The 17736-nt window shown below is 47.3% G+C and overlaps 1 protein-coding gene across 1 annotated transcript in view; it reads left to right on the plus strand.

Annotated features, from left to right (window-relative positions):
- LOC128716402 (laminin subunit alpha-1) overlaps positions 1-17736 on the plus strand; it is a 77792-nt gene that overhangs the window by 56735 nt on the left and 3321 nt on the right. Inside the window, exons 10-16 of the mRNA XM_053811322.1 lie at positions 12800-13090; positions 13164-14241; positions 14322-14580; positions 14646-15036; positions 15111-16337; positions 16405-16865; positions 16931-17686. Of these exons, the coding sequence (XP_053667297.1) occupies positions 12800-13090; positions 13164-14241; positions 14322-14580; positions 14646-15036; positions 15111-16337; positions 16405-16865; positions 16931-17686 (4463 nt within the window). The remainder of the gene's footprint in view (positions 1-12799; positions 13091-13163; positions 14242-14321; positions 14581-14645; positions 15037-15110; positions 16338-16404; positions 16866-16930; positions 17687-17736) is intronic.

A 17736-nucleotide genomic window follows, 5' to 3' on the forward strand; every position in this document is an offset into this window, starting at 1 on the left:
CCGGAACCGATTCACCCAGACGGTGTTATTAAATTAGTCACGTAATCAATGAAAGGGTACCGAGCAGAATGCTTTCCAGCCAGAAAGCGCCGGCTCACCGCCTGGGCCGGGGCCATTAGTGTCCGTATGCAAAATGGTTACCAGAGTGTTCTGCTCATCACTCAGCCTGGCCAACGATCGGCCTGGCCGACGAGTTGCACCGAGCACAGGGCAAAGAACTGCCAAGCGTTACACCTTCTGGATAAGAATGCTGCGTCTAACGTCCGCTTCTTCAGCTGCACAGGGAGCAGATATATTCAACTGCCAACCCCAATGGACGAATGCCGCGAATACGTAATGTGTATCAATGCCTGCCGCATTCCGGTGGCGGCGGGTGCGATTGGTTTCGTACCGTGAAGATGACGTAATTTATAGGGTAAAGCTTTTGTACCGGGCAGAATAACAAATGTAGTGCCCAACACTCCAGTGCCGCGTGAAGCGTGTGTGATGGATTGGGAATGATTTGTTTAGCGGTTTGTACGCTGGTTGTGAGGGTTTTTTTGCTGCTCGGTTTTGGGGCGCAAACTCTCGATCTTCTGACAAGGAAGCACTTTGCTTAGGAGTCATGTTTTCATGAGCTTCTAGCGAGTCGCTTATCAATGAGCGCGAAGTGCGGAAGCCATCAATAAGTGTGGTCTACGAGGTGTCAAGAAGTAAATAGATTTTTTCCAATCTTCTTGTACGGCCCATTCGTCACGATCGGCGCACGTCTTTGACAGTTGGTTAGAGTTTGTGGCAATTTTACACCGCACTGCTAGCGATTGGTGCAAACGTTGGTGTGACTCGAGACTGATAGTGGGGGAAGGGTCGTCCAGCGAGAAGATTACATGTCTAGAGCACTAACAAATCGATTTTACAACAGTTTTACACCATCAACTTACGCTGTGTGTTTGATGGGCCTTTCTAATGTTTAAAATCCCCAACATATATATAGAGATCAACAAATTGTACAAACAACTCGGTAAGATGAAAATATCCTTTCATCTGATGGTTTTAGTTTACTTTTTGCCCACTGCTCACTATCAGTCATAAATTTCCTAGTGGATTGCCAATGATTGATATTTCGTCCAATTGCCCATGACAGTACGACAACCGTTGCATCCGATAGGGCCGACGCGTGTATGTCCATCTGAGAACCGGTAAGAGTGGTAGCCGATCGTACGAAGAAGATACTTTTCGATACTTTTCCGCGCTGCAACCGTCTGCTAGTGTGGGAAGATGGTTTGGATGCACCTCCATGCCGACTCTTCTGCCCCGCTACGAACAAAACCGCCATGGTCCATCCTCCATCTTTGTCAGATTTGTTCAACATCAGCCATGGTCTGATCAGATCTGTCAGATAACTCAAAACACTCATCCAATGCAATGTGTGCTGTGTAAGACGGCCGTTCCGTGCCGTGTTTTCCCGTCGCTCAAATGATTATTTGGGAGGCGACTTTTTCTGTACGCCGTAACCGCCCCATTGGGTGACTTTTGGCTCTTCGTTGCATGGTGGGATGCACTGGTGCAGCATAAAGGCGGGATGGGAAACGGAAGAACCAGACACGCGGTGTAGCGCGAGTGAGTGGGTTTAGTTTTTCAAATCGCTGCAAATTAACTTTTGACTCGGTGAAGCCATAATTTAGCGATGTTTATGTTCCCGTTCGTCTACGGTGAGGTTGGACGACAGAGCAGCCACGATATTGGGCCGATCAGCGCGACATCCGTACGACAGAACCCACAAGCCCCACAGTTCGGGGTGTTTTGTCCATCTTCTCAAGATCAACTGCCTAACGCCTTAACGAGCGATACAAGCAATGCCGTCCGAAATGCACACGATTGTGATGCTGTTGGCCTTCTCCCTTGAGTTCATCCCACATATGCAACACACGCCCGTGGATGAGTAGTTTTGCATCCCGCGCGAGCTGCGTCGTTATCTGGTAGTTGATAAATTAATAACCGAACCCAACGCGCACCGCAACACGCGGATTCGCGTTAACAGATTACGCCGCCGGGGTTGGGCAATATATTACAAAGATTATCGACTGTTGCAGTAGTAGCAGATGGGTGCTCGATCGGGTTAGAGATAGCAGGCCAAACAAATTAACGAAGTGAAAGCTTGTAAATGGGTGTTGGTTTTTTTTCGGAAAGTTTGGAGAGGTGCGTCCAAGAAGTTGTGCGATGCAGTGCCAAGAAGCAGGGATGTTCATTTCGATGGACCAATTTGATAGCTTTTTTAACTGTCTCAAATGTAGATTTTAACGGATTGTTCCACACCTGAAAGGAGCATGAAGCTTTATACAGTTCGTACTATTGCTATACGATCACATGTTTCTTGAGAACTTACGAAAAAATTGGTATAAGTTATATTACGAGAGAAGTAATATCAGGACAGGCTTTCTTGTACTTAAATATATATGTAAACACTCTATAAAAGTCGGACCATATTTTATAGCTGTCATCGATCGGGAAATCAGATCTGTTACAAATCCACATTCACCAGCCGCATTCTTTGGCCACTATTTAGCACCACGTTATTCGCCCATCTGAAGACTGTCCTACTTTTCGCATCGCAATGGCTCCTTGCATTGTTGGATGCATTTCTCACTTCCGCCTGTTATGCTTCCACCAGATGAATGACACTCAATTAGCGACTTCGACACACCGCATTCGGTGCACATTGCGCGCATACTTGTGGGTGCAAATGGGTTCTCCCGTAGAGGTTGCGGTACCCTATCCCAAGCGAAAGCAGCTTACCACGGTGGCTCGTAACAGCATACCGTACACAAGGTACAAAGGGACACCATTCTTCAAACGGATCCCGTATCTTGACGTTAGTCTCGCAAAGACACCTAACGGCGCACGGTGGTCGTACTTCGGTTGGGATCTCCGCGATCCAACCGTTGGTTATGTTTTCGTGGCATCGTTCAACCGGGTCTGTGTGCAGCAATAATCAAATAAACATGCCAACATGGTCTCTTATGGTGAGGTCCGGTGGGAGAGTACGCCCCTCGACGGTACGGATCACTTGTACGCGCTTACTTTATGCCGTGGAAGATGAGGGCTTTTTCCCTTTTTTTGTTCACCACCACAATCTCGTTCTCGCTGGGACATTGTGTCACGGTTTATGCATTGGGTGGGATTTTTTTTCTTTTCACTTTGCTCCTACGGATAGTAAGCACCGGAATGCCCTTTCGCCAGACCGGCCGTATGAATGAGCAGCATGTATATTAGCTCTTGGCTTTGGCTCTTTGCGATGGTAAACTGGTTTTTTGGCCGGTTCGCTTCCGGTTTACAGGAGTTAGAGGGTGTTTTTCTTCGCATGGTATCTCCGGTATGCGTTCATCGTTGATATCTTAACAAAAAGCGAATTTTTATCAGCGTAAAAACACTGAAGAAATAACATTCATTTGTGTGTAAAGGGACCAACGTAAAATAAACCCTATGGAAAGCTATGTAAACGAACGAATGGTTTCAAGGGAGCTTGTTGCTGCAATCGAGGTCAATTTAGCAAAAGGTCAATGTGTCGCTTGCTGGAAGGGTTTTAACACTCTTGTCCTTTGCTCTCTTGCTGTCTCTGCGGGCAGTGTGTTGATTTTGCTGATGAAATGCAAACATTTTACTGACAAATTACGCCGAAACGACACGCACTTAAAAGCAGACAAAATGTCATCAAGCTATGCCCTTAACTTCTCCATTAAGAGCGAAAGTTTCGTCCGCATTCGCTTTTCTTTACGTTCATTAATGCTTCGGTTTGCACACGGCAATGTTGCTACACTCCGCTCGGAGAATGTTAATCCAGCGACGGGCTGGAAAGGGGCGCAAACCGCACTGCGATGAAGGAAATAAAACGATTTTAAAAATAATTGACTTCAGATGAGCGTAGGAAGTGAACTGGACGGGCATGGCGATGTATCGCCGTATGATAAACCGCACCAGACATGGGCGGATGGGCTCGAGACTTCTAACCGTCGATGAAGCAAAGTGCCATCTAGAACCCGGGTGAGCGAACAACAGTTGCCGGGCGAGGGAGAAAGAGCTATACGTTTAATTGAAAATACATTTCCGCCTCGCAAAACACGACCAGTCGAGCACCGGGGCTTGCAGCTTCGAATGTATTTTGGTCATTGAAGTGGAATATGTCTGTCTGTCGTGTCGGAGAGACATCGTCCAAGTACGGAGACACCCGAGCAGGGCTACGATTGATGGGAGGCTGGGAGAGTGTAGAAGGTGGAACGATACGAGTGCAATTATGGTGTCTGTTCGCGGATTAATACGAATCGTTATGATGTCGCCGAGAGTTGTCCCAGAAGTAGTGGTTCTATGACCGCTATTAAACGCCCTGCCGTATGGAGAGTTAAATATAGGCACATACTTGCAGACATTGAGATGCTCGAGTGCCACTTCTAAAACCGAAGTTCGCGACTGGTCCACGCTATCAAACATGATTAATCGTTCGAAATCGGGATGTCGGAATGCTCCCTGTGAGGGGAGTTCCAGTTCAAGGTTACTGAACCATTATAACGCTTGGAGTTCTCGGTTTAGAAAGAAACACTCCGCTCTGCCCAATAGTCAAGAGTGTCTTTTCTTTGCGCAAAAATTCATAACATACCTAGGCCTCAGATCGTTGCTATTCAAAACCAAAGCTCCAACGGTGACTTCGTCTCGGATAACGAAAGTGCGTTGAGATAAGATCGCATTCAGCGAAGGTCAGAACCGCGCGCCCATGCGCCGTCTTTGATGACCTCATAGTAATTCTCTTTTGGGTGTTGGGAGGAAGGAATCGGAGAAGGTTCGGAGCCTCCCGAATATACGGCATTCTACGATTTGCCGGCTATTTCAGGCCTTCCACGGCATGGAACTCACGCAGGTCGCCGTCAGCTCCAATGAGGGCAGAAATGTTTCCGTGAATTCTGGCAACCGGTTCGCGTACTTCGCTGTGCCACTCGCATGCGGACCGAATTTGGTAACCACAGAACGCCTTCTATCGCTGCCGTTGCTTCGTTACATCCAAGCCTTTTGATTCTCGCTAGTCAACTTTTTCAACCATCCGCGTTCAACCATCTGATTTGCTATTTGAAATGTGTCTCTCTGTTGTGTTTTTTTATATGTTTGCCCGTTGGAACTGTTACGCACACGCGTGCAAAAAAAAACCGTAAAAGATCTCGGAGAAGAAGTAGAGTAAAAACACTAAACAATGCGTAGACACACAACCGGCGGCCGTCGAGTGATTCGAGTTTTCTAGGAGAATGTTTTTGTGCGTCTGATGTCTGATATAGTGGGTGAACCGAGCAAGATGTGGGGCCTGCCAGAGCTGAATGATGTTGTTGTATTAATTTAATAAAATTAACAACATTCAGGCACTGGGGAAAATGGCGACACAGCATCATTAAATTTAAACGAATTGAGTCTTTCGACACTTGGAATGAAGGGTGAATAATCCAATGGCTCTAGAAAAAAGAGCTCCACAGTCATAAAAAACAGCTCAGCCAAGATAAAAAATGGCCATTGGTATTTGTGACAGTTTAAACTAATGTTGGCTAGGAGGCTCGATCGTTCGCTGACCGGAACATTGAACGATTGAATTGGATTAAATGCGAGAAAAAACAACGATTGGTTTCGCAACAGTAAACCGAATGACTTCACTCCTTTTCCATGAGCAATCTCGACTCTATTGATGGCTATAATCTTTCCTTTTGGGACGTAAATTTGCAGCCTTCGCGTGTAAAGTTGGCGCGACTGAAGAAGCGTGAAAACGATCGACACTGAAGTTGAAAAATGTTGTCTGTTATGGAATTTGTAGTGCTATTCTCAACATTGTTACACTTCGATAATGAATTGACAATGGTATATAAAGATTGCGAGAAGTTTATACAACAAGCAGTATCATTACAGGCACATCATTTCATGCTGATTCCAACAATCATCAGCTCCGTGAGTCACGAGCGTGTAGCTGTTGTTTTTAATAGCTCGCGAGTGAATTTGATCCTCCCGCGACCTACGTTCCGGTTATCATCGATGAATGAAGACACTAAAGCTTTCATTGAGAAATGGCACAGGAAGCAACTTCAACTGCTCTCAAGATCAACCATTTACGCTGACGCGTTTAACAAACATCAACCCTTGTTGCACCGTTTTGCGCTTGGCTGCTCGGTTGGGGACGTTATCAGAATACGCCGAAGTCAGAAGGTCTGCTGCCTTTTGCCGCGACTATCGTACCTTGCGAGGCGTCATATCAATGTTATGTAAACAACAGCTCCTATCAGCTATCGTTAGTGTATGGAGAGTTAAATTTAACATTGATGTCAGCAAGAGGAAACATAAATTAGCTCGCTTGCTAACGATTTTCAGCGATGTAAAAGCGTTCAGGCGTGGCAAAAGTTAATCGAGTTAATAGTGATCGGTGTAGTTTTGCGGAAAACCATAACGCTGCGTTACGTTCGTTCAGTCATGTACCAGATCAAATTGATTGGGGTGCACATTTCCAGGCTGGATCAAGATCCTACCTTCCGAACCTCTTGGCCCTGGAGGCAATCTTGCATCGATCGATTTACCTACTGCGATGCATTCGTCGCAATGGCAACATTGTTCAGTTCCTTCTAGCCCTTCCCTTGTACCGTTGAACAAGGGGTTTTGAACTCCATAATCGCTTCTCCCAACTCCCAACGAGGCAGATTTTCCATTTTGACACCTACAACACATGCTAGAATAGATCTTGAAGTCCTCCCGAGGGTCGTTCAATCGATTGATCTCTGGTTCAACGTTTGCTTCCTTGTTTCTCTCTCCGTGTTTCCATCCCAAGGGCATGCTTTTCAACCATCTGATCAAACTAACGAATTGTAGACTCGGCAATGCCCTGAACGACAAGTACCTTCCAACCCGGCGATAGTTGAAATGTACCGCTGCATGACATGTGCCGGGCAATTTGACCCTGTTCCCATCCAGTGTGTCCATTGATAGCGTGGCGGTACGGTCGAAGGGGTTGCATGTCAGTGTCGAAAGATGATCATGTGGCCGACCGCCGGTTTATGGCACGATTCGCTTGCGGATTAATCGCGACTGTGCGATTTGCATCCCGCGAACTGGGCGCATGCCTCGGTTCAGACGAAATTCTGCGAACCATCGAACCAACCGATGGCCTTCCGTTGCCCAATGCCCGCCGGACGGAGTTCGCTAGGGTAATTGCTCAATTTTCACTGGAACACGAGCATCCCGTCGGGTAATGCTAGGAACGAAAAAGGAATCGACACCAACGGTTTCTGACAAATCGGAACTAACGGACCCGAACGGAGCAGTTGCTCGTTCATTTGCCCGCCGCACGATCGTACCGAGAACATTGGGGCAACTGAACCGGGTCTAAAATAGTTCCTCTCTGCTGCAAACGCTTGGTTTGGAATTCTGGACACCATTTCCGTTCCGTGTCACCCGTGTCCTCCAACGTAAGACGTGCTGTGGTCAATGTTGGAGTTGGAGCTTACCAAAACAAGTAACTCGATACAGTGCCACCAATGCCACCCGGCACTTCGTCTAATGTCCACAACGATGGTGCATGGTGTCAACACAGCCATTTACCTTTCAGCCATGATCGGCCGTGGCGACGCCACCATGAACGCCGAATTGTACAACACGCTGTACAACAAATGAGAAAGTCACGCTTTGCGGAACAACACTCGTAAATGTACCTCCCGTTCCCGGTGGACACTCTGTTTTGTCGACAATAGCGCGCCAGCAATTCCCCCGGGGCGCACCGAATCACGCCAGGATCCGGATGCTAGTTGTCGATAAATCATGTCGCTTGCTACCCTGACCATCTATCGGTAATCCGACCAACTTGAACATCGACGCAATTAAACCGTTTTTTACCGTTCCGTTTGTAACGTGGTAGTCGAATGTCTATCGTCCGACTCGTCCGACTTGAATAGTTACCACCAAACGGTGACTAATTAACTTCCAACAAAAAAAAAAAACCCAAACTGGTGACATGCTTTCAGACTCGGGGTAAAAAACCACATGCAATACACGATTCTTTATTGGTTCCGTTGGGTATTTTAATTTTCGGTCACAAGTTGGAATAAAATGCAATAAAAGTGTCACGCAGCGATGGAGTGCATGCGGATATTCGGAGGGAAATTCAACGAAATCAAACCGGGCGAGACGATCCTTTCACCGGCGTGGCGAGTGGTGATAGATCTATAAATCTTTAAACTTCCAGCTGGTATCTATCGGAACCAAGCGGCCCATCGTCTCCACGTTTGTCTGCCACCACGTTCCTTCAATTGCCACCGACAAAACAGAGAACGCCGATGGAGCGAAAACGTATCACGTATCCGAAGAGCGATCGACAGGATGCGATCTCGACGCGGTTGTTGATGTTTGTTTTATGTCACTGGCCGGAGGCATTTTGCTGATCGTTACAGAAAATTATGAAAACCATTTCACAATGTTTGCTGCCTGCAAAATGGGTTTACCCACCGGTTTAATGCTGGCACGATAGAGAGGTTGCAGAAAGGGAATGTGACACGATGGCTGACAAACGTTAAGCAGACATAAAACATACCACCATGAATTCTTGGAAGGTAGCATCTTTCTGGGGGTCGTGATACCCCAACAACTATTTCTAAAACAATCTACTAAACGCTAATCAAAACTAGTAGCCCAAACACGACATCAAACACAGTGACAGATAATTAAAGCTGTAACATTCCGCTCCGCTTTAACGTGATGGGACGAGAGAATGCAAACAACTTGTTGCAGACTCATGTTAAAAAAAAGGAACATACGTCCGGATGCGCTATAAACACCTTCAACGAATGGGCGGTAGTTTGGAGAAAGCGGAGGAACACTCTCACACGCGCTGGGGTTGCATATTCTAAAAAGCTTTTTGAAGTTCGGACGCCCGAGTAAATGCGCCGAAACATACGCAGCGCGTGATCGGAGACCCTCAGGCGACCCACAAACAGATGTTCCTGTTTTGCCGACATCAATCAAACCTGCTACCGTTGTACCGTTCTGTTCGCGCTAAGATGCGACCGTTCGACCGGCAGAAGCGGTTCGGTTGGAAGATGGAAAACCACGGATGAAATGAAAACAAACGTGACACACACACACAAGCATCGCGTTTCATCTCCTTCGTGTGTCGATGTCCACCGGGAGTACTGGCCCCCTCCTGGGTTTTTGGTTCCGTCTTGCTGTTTAGCTGTGTCCGCTAGCGTTTGTTTCGTTTCGGGACATTAAACACACCCGGCGAATAGATCGCGACGGTGGTTGGCAGCGAATTTCCTAAGGTGGCCCTGCTACTCGAGTGCAGTTTATGCTGCGTCGGTCGATATTTATAGGACCTCCGACTTGGGGATCGCGTATCTGCGCTCAGGTCTCGCGACCGCGCGGTGGAATAATAATAAAGCGAAAGCCAAACCAGGCAACTAGACAGCACGGGGAACAATCACAGTGCGCCAGAGACAGTGCGGCCGCTGTACGCCCAGTGAGACAGTGAACAGACAGTCATGCCACATTCGTATGACTGATTAATAGGCACACTGGCTACCGGTTTTGGGGATGCCGTAAATTCCACACCACTCCATCATCACCTTGCAGCACCTTCTATCGAAACTGCATTCTGGACCGGGCAGTTGGTTCTGAATGGGAGGATAACAAAAAAAAGGTCTATAAATTATGACGATCATTATCGCGGGTGGGATCTTTGTGCATCGGTGAAAATGGACTGTAAATTGGGTTTATCGCACCATTGGGGTATTGGGATTGGGACGGTGCGTCCACGTGCTCTGCTTTTTGTTTCACGGATTCCCGGTCGTTGGGACCATCTTCTTTCACTGCTCCCGTCCGAGATCAAACGGACGGACCCAGTAAATTATTGTCACCGTAGCTGAGAAGTCAATCTTATGAGCTGCTTACTGCTGCTTGGTGATGACTTCCAGCCTTCGTGTCTTCGGGTGTTAACGTGCTGATAATCCTGCCGTAATGACGGCACCATAAATCGATGGATCGTGTTGTAAATTGTTGTCACGATGTCTGCGTGTGTTGATGAGTGTTATTAATGCATACAAATAATCGTACAAGATCGTAATCAGTTAAAACATGGCAAAACAACACCGACGGTGAAAGATGGGTCGGTTGACATTTGCCTTTGTGTTGGACTTATTTTGGTTTGAGAATATTTGTGCGATCATTTGCATTTTGAGTGTAGAAAAATGATGAACACGAAATTGGTTGGCTTTTGCAAACGAATCCATGACTCTGAGTCTCTTATATTACAAATCTTACTGATGAAGAGGTTACATAACTTGAATGACTCTTCATTGAAGATTCGTATGAATGAGTATCCTAAAAAAACATTCATTAGCAACAATACAACAATATTTGTTTGTAAAACCTATCGAGCCATTGAAGATGACCTACTTGTCACATCACATGATTTCCATTTCAAGTCGTTACACGTTTTATCGTTTCTTCTCCCCGTAAAAGGAAATGATACAGATAGGTACCGTTCTGATGATCTCAACTCTATTTTTAAGCTGTGAAACACATTTTCGCAAATAGTGATTTTCCCTCGAGGAAAAAAATGCTACACTCTGCAGGAAGTAATCGCTTAATAGTGGCACGATATGCCTCCACACAATCTCCGCCACTATCAAATGTCTTCAATCCATCGCAAGTCAAACGAAGAATGCAAACAGCGCTACATTTTCACGAATTGGCGCCCCATAAAATTTGAACTTTCTGCACATTACGCCAACATTTCCTGGGTCCGTTTGTTTAGATGTTGTAAGTGGTGTTTTGCAGGAGGATTTTCCCACTGCTTGCAATGATGTACATTAATTCAGAATAGCAAAAGAACTTCAATCACCTATTGCTGTGTTAACACTCATCCTTGCCACAGCACCATTGGTTCACCTGCCCGAAGGTGGTGATGTTGTTTGGATTGCATTTGGTTTAGCCTATCTAAATCCTGACGAAGGTGTTAATGGCGATGCTGTACTGTATCTTTGATATCGAGATACAGATCTCTGCCTACACGGATCGATCCAGACTCGTGTACGTACGGGGGAACGCTTAATTATATTCCCCTCCTCTACCTCGATCGGTGATCTTTGCCAGCGATCTCCAGCCCTGCACATTGGGGAACTCCCGTGGATGCGATAGAAAATTTTCACAGCATGAATATTTACTTTTTCGCACCACTTCTCCAAGCCGCATCCAGCCCTTCTACGTGGAACAGCTAACCCGTGTGATCGTGTTAGAGGGGATGCAATGTAATAGAAATTTTGCAACATTACTCATAATGTGTTTATGCATAAGTAAGTTTCCATGTACACTTCCGAGCCGGCATGTGGCATGTTACAAGAATGTTTCCCCGTTCATTAGGAAAGATCGCGCCTGTTACTGCCTTGCCTCGTCAGCTATGCTAATGGGGCCACCGGGAGAGATCTCGGTGTCCGTTGCTGGTGCTATTTACGTGCTAGACCGTTAGCGGACAAGCATGAATTAGAATTAGAACGTGAGAGGGTTGTACGAGTTCCAGGTTGGTTGAAGTCATTTCTGAGTTTTGCGCCAAGTTGAACTGGAACTGTAAAGTAGATTTCAGGACGATTCGACGTCTATCTCTACATAGCGCTCTACAATTTTTTTATTTTTTTAACAAAAAAGTAATTTAAATTTAATGTTGTTTTAACATGATCAATGTAATTTGAAAAGCAATCGTTCCATTTTACTGTTTTAAATATTTTTTTTTATAGCACCGATCATTTTATACATCATAATTTGTGGCATGTACACAACGATGTACGCGATCCAAATTTGAATGGTAAAGCTTTCATAATAATACCTATCATTCTGTATAAATAATGGAAAGTCAAATATTTGATTTGCGCCAGTATGTTGGCAAATAAATCATACTGATTTATGACATAATTTGACATTGTCCAGAAGTTCCCTTACTCGTGCCACAGCTTCCTGTGCACCCTGGGCTTATGCTTGCCAAAAAGTGGGTAAAATGTTAGCCTGAAGGAGAATTTTGAGTGCGACTACAAACGAGATGCCTCAAAACCAAGATGCCAGCTCTTTCTCTCGCGATGCGGTGCAAAGATTTATGAGAAAATTGCAGTACTCGTCCACCGTGTGTTATCTCGCACGGATCGCATCGACTTCACGTCGTAACGAAACCAGAAAAGAAAGGAACATCCCGTTGACAATAGCAAAACCCAAAAAAAAAAGGTTCCCAGAAAGAGTTTCAGTGTGGAAATCAGTTCGATCACTTTCTTCCAGCGGGGATTCTTTTAAACGAGACAGCAAGAAAAAGTTGCCTAATTAACGTATCATCTATGCAGTGACCGATTCTCTTCTGGCAATCCGAAAACTGATCGTGGATTGGAACGCGATGAGATTGGGTGTTTTAGGGTTTTTTGTTTTAGTGCAAACGGATCGGCCTTTTGCGATCGATCGATCATCATCAAGCGGACGAATGCGTGCGCGCAGTTCCATGCGCGTTGTTTGCGTGCAGATGTAGATCGTGAGCTGGCTGGGGTTGGGTTGGGAAAAAACTGTACAGATTGCCAAACTTTCTATGTTTACGATACACAATTTCGAACTAAACTAAACACTAAACTTCATCAGCTGGATTCCTCTGTCCAGCATCGACTTCTTCAAACCGTCAAAACCGCTCGCTGCGCCACTTGATCTGGTTTCGATGTTTTATCTACTGCATGGTGAAACCCCACTTGTATGTAAATCTTGCCTAATCAACCATTTTTTGCTTCGTTTTCAGGTTGCAACTGCCATCCGAAAGGTGCCATCGGCCATGCCTGCAATCACAAGACGGGCCAGTGTCAGTGCAAATCAAACATCGAAGGCCGCCAGTGCCATTTGTGCCGGAAGGGCTTCTGGGATTTGAACTCTGGCAATGGGTGCATACCGTGCGCCTGTGATGCAAACGGAAGCGATCTCGAGGTATGCGATCAGTACACGGGGCAATGTTTCTGCAAGACGGGAGTGACTGGAACCAGTTGCGATCGGTGTGACGTGGGTTTCTACGGATTCAGTGCACAGGGATGCAAGCGTAAGTTCCTTGTTTTGTGCTCTCAATGCTAAGAAAACATGAAATAAAATGTGTTCATTTATCTCGTTAACAGGATGTGATGTGTGCAATAGTGCAGCGTACGTATGTGATCCGGATACGGGACGGTGCATCTGTCCGGCGAACAGCCACGGACCGGAATGCCGCTCCTGTATCGCCAACACCTGGGGCAACGAGTTCCAGAAGGGCTGTAAACACTGCGCCTGTGACATCGTCGGTTCGATCGGCCAGTCGTGTGAGCGGGAAACGGGCCAATGTAGCTGTAAGGAGGGTTACACCGGTCGTCAATGCAGTGACTGTGCCCCGGGATACTATGGCTACCCGACGTGTCATCGGTGCGCTTGCGATGAGCGCGGAACAGTGGCGAGTAACAACGGCACGGTGTTTCCCTGCGACCGAAACGGTCAGTGTCTGTGCAAGGAAATGGTGTACGGAAAGCGGTGCGATCTATGCCGGCAGGGTACGTTTGGATTGGCTGCTTTCCATCCGGAAGGCTGTACCAGTTGCTTCTGCTTCGGAAGGGCAAGCAATTGTACGCAGAGTGATCATTCGTGGGGTCAGGTGCGGTTGGCAGGATCGCGTAATTTGAGCGTGGAGTACCTGGAACGTCAGGATGGTCACAGCGAGGTGGACTATGTTGTGATTCTCCAGCTGGAAGGCACGCAGATGCACCGGGAAGATGTGAACATTACCAGCATGAACAATCTTGAGCTGATACCGAGCTCCTCGGGCAATGTGTCGATCGGAGCATACACCAAGTTCCGGTATCCGCTATACTTCCAGCTACCACCTCAATTCCTGGGTGATCACACCGCCAGCTATGGTGGGCAGCTGAACTTCACACTTATCACGGCAGGCGCGACCACTAACATCCATAAAAAATCATTGCGTCAGTTCCCGCTGGTTCAGCTGCACACTCACGAAAATTTGGTGCTAGACTTCTATTGGAACGGAACCGAGCGCAACCGCAACGGACAGGCAGTAGAATCACACACTGTGCGATTGCTTGGAAGTCTGTGGCGCAATCACTACGATGGTCAACAGATCAACCGAACGATCTTGATGACGGCTCTTCAGGATGTGCGGCATATTTTTGTACGAGGAACAACCACAACTGACTTCCAGCAGGTTGTGTAAGTGCGATACGTTTTGCCGTAAATAGCGAATATTTAACCAATTTGGAACTAATATTCCTCTTTCTTTTTTTTTGCAGACTTACCAATGTAACGCTTGATACGGGAATTTTCGTAGTAGGCGCCGAAAATAACCACGCGTACGGTGTGGAGCGATGCAGTTGCTCACCGAAATATAGTGGACTATCGTGTCAGAATCCGGGTCAAGGGTACTATCGTCATCGGTTGCCTATCCTAGATTTGGAGTGGGCCACAATAGATGATATGATCGGCAAAGTGATACCTTGTGGTTGTAACGGACGAAGCGAGAAGTGTGATCCAGAAACGGGTGTTTGCTTGGTAAGTGATACCCGCGATCAAATTATTCTATGTTTTACTAATAAATCTTTGCGTTTAATTTGTAGAACTGTCGCAACAACACCGGAGGAGAGCATTGTGAACGTTGCGCGGAAGGATACTACGGTGATCCTAACCTTGGCCTGTGTGCGCCTTGTCCGTGTCCCGAAACGCGCAAAAACTTTGCCCGTGGCTGTACGGTACGTGGCAACGAGGTGCAGTGCGTATGCAAGCCAGGCTATACGGGGGCACTCTGCGACAGTTGCATGCGAGGCTACTTCGGACATCCACATCTGGACAATGGGCATTGCGACGCGTGCGACTGCAATCGGGAGGGCAGTATGTCGGACGAGTGTGACCATTACACGGGCGAATGTCATTGCCGACCGGGCATTACCGGGCGCAAGTGTGATCGATGCGAGCAGCCCAAACATATCGTGCAGGATTATCGGTGCAAGAGTAAGTGTTCCCATCCTACATCGAGTTGTTTAAGACGACCCACTAACGATTATGTGTTGTTTGCTTTATTTCAGTGTGCGACAACTGCACCGTTACACTGATAGACGATTTCGACATATTGGCCAGCCGCATGGCGGAAGAAACTGCCCACATCGATCGCAACGGGATACCGGCGCCTTGGGTGGAATTGACGAAATATGAAGCGAAAATACGCCAACTGTCAGATCGTGTAGCTCGTCTGCTCGATGCGGAAGATTCCGCTAAAAAGTTTATGGCGGATTATGCCGACCCACTTATGCGCAATGCAACTCGGCTAACCAAGCGGCTCCAAAAGCTGAACAACCGTGCGAAGAACCGCGAGGAGGAAATCCTCAAATGTACGGAGCGCGCCAACGAGCTGTTTAACGAAAGCAACGCGATCGGTGGTGATCTGCGCAGCACTATTCAGATACTTAAGAACTATGGAGTAGGCGATCATCACATCAAACTACCGCTCGCCGTGCAAGAAGCGAAGGAAAAGCTGGCAGACATTCGCGAACGGTACGAAGCGACACAGTTCGATGATACGGTGCTGGCCTGTGCCAATAAGCAATTCGACCATTGGTCTAATGTGTCGAAGATGGTCGAGCGTCAGGGAAGGAGATTGGATGATCTGAAGTTCGAGATTGAGCAGATACACTACAAAGCGGACCATCTGCAAAACTACACCGTGCAAGTGTTCCGGCACGTGCAGGAAACGGAAGTGTACCAAACCGCCAACCAGAAGCACTTTGATAAGGTCCGTGATGCATACCGGCAAGCGCTGGAAGATAATGCTAGTGTGAAGAAACTGCTCGACACCAACATTATGGCCGATACGGACGTTACCCTGGTGCAGCTCGACGACAATTACGGGCAGCTGGAGAAAGACAACGCAACACTGAACATGCTGGTGGAGAGATTGAATGAATCCACCGAAGATTTAATCCGCGAGAAAAGTATCCTGCTCGAGACGCAGATCCCCAAAGCGGTTCGACACGCGGAACAGTTGAAGGCGAAAGCGGATCACATCAGGAACAAGTTCCAATCGACAGAAGACATATCGGCCAAGGCTATGGAGGCAAGTCAAGCGTATGAAAACATCATCTCCGCCATTGTGTCCGCGCAGTCCAGTGCGGACAATGCCACGAGCATGGTTGAGAAAGCCGATCAGATCATCCATCCTTTGGACGATGTAACGATCAGTGATCAAAGTCGCAAAGCGTTGGGAGTTTCTACCAATCTGACTAGTCGAGCGAACAAGGAACTGAACAAGGCTGTTGGTAAGTAGTATGGAGGTATGGCCGGTGCATGGTGGTATAACGCTACCGTTTTTATTCTTCGTTGCAGCACTTAATGAGACGATGATACAGAAGGAGAAGAGTGTGCAGAGCCTTAAGGATCAGATATGGCAGACGGCGATCAAGAACAACAATGTGATGGACGAACTGGGCAAGGTTGAACGAGGCGAAACGATGAAAACGGTTCAATCCGATCTGGACCGTTCCAGCATCGTGTCCGAGCAGATGAAATTTGTGCGCCAGGATGCAATCAATCTGAACAGTGACGTGTATAAGCTAAAGTTAAAACTGAAGTCACTCGAACCGGAGTGGGATACCAAGTTTGGAATGGCGGAGGAAAACGTGTCTCAAACGTTCGGTAACATTCGGAAGGCAAAGGACAAACTGAACGGTATCGAAGCTATGGCGAAGATACAGGAAGAACGGTTCAAGACGTGGAATCAGTCGTTCTCCGGTCAGCTGCAGCAGTTGCGCGATCAGATTGCGTTGGCTAAGCATGCCGCCGAAGGTGTAAGTTTGGGAATTTCTTTAGATATTCAAAAGTAAAGCTACAATTTCATCTATTCCGCTAACAGATTCGTGTCTCGATGGAATCGGAAGACCAGTGCATCCGTTCTTACGCTCCCGCTAACTTCGGACCTACGACATCCAACCGGATAGTAATGTCGATCGCTCTGACGAATCCCAACATCCAGAACTCGCCACTTGCCTTTATCGAAGGCGAGGGGCGACGGTTCATAGCGCTTGAGCTCCGGCAGCGTAAGATCCGAATGCTTTGGAGTTTGGACGGCGTTGCAGTCATGACGATGACCCATCCTCAGGAGATAGAGGTGCGCGATCTCAAGAACGATGACGCGTGGTACTTCATCGACGCAACGCGTACCTTAAACGTGGGAACGCTAAACGTGCGCCATATGTTACCCGCGGGCGTACTGAATAACGCTCGTCCTGTGACTAGTGCGAGCAATGCGGCTTATACGACGATCAGCATCGGTCCGAGTAGCCGCATCTGGGTGGGTGGTATACCGGATGACTTGCGCGTACCAGAGCTGGAACCGAGCCAGGGATTGGGTGTTGCGGTGAGCCAGCTCTACGTCGATCGGCGCCAGCTTGGTTTGTGGCACTTTACTAGCTCCAGTGGAAAGTGTGCGGGAGCGATGTTGGGTCCGCAGGAGGTAGCCAGCTCGACGAACGAGCGAAACTTCAATGGGAATGGGTATGCGGTGTTGCAGCACACTGGGCGTCAAAACAAGGTGGAGTTCAGTCTGAGCCTCAGCTTCAAGACGCTCGATGAGGATGCGCTCATATTCCTTGCACTGGACGAGAAAAATGTAATTAGTGACGGTGTGAACGCTTGTGAACGAATTTTGACTTATGGCTT

Source organism: Anopheles marshallii, chromosome 3, assembly GCF_943734725.1.
Source record: "Anopheles marshallii chromosome 3, idAnoMarsDA_429_01, whole genome shotgun sequence".
NCBI lineage: Eukaryota > Metazoa > Arthropoda > Insecta > Diptera > Culicidae > Anopheles > Anopheles marshallii.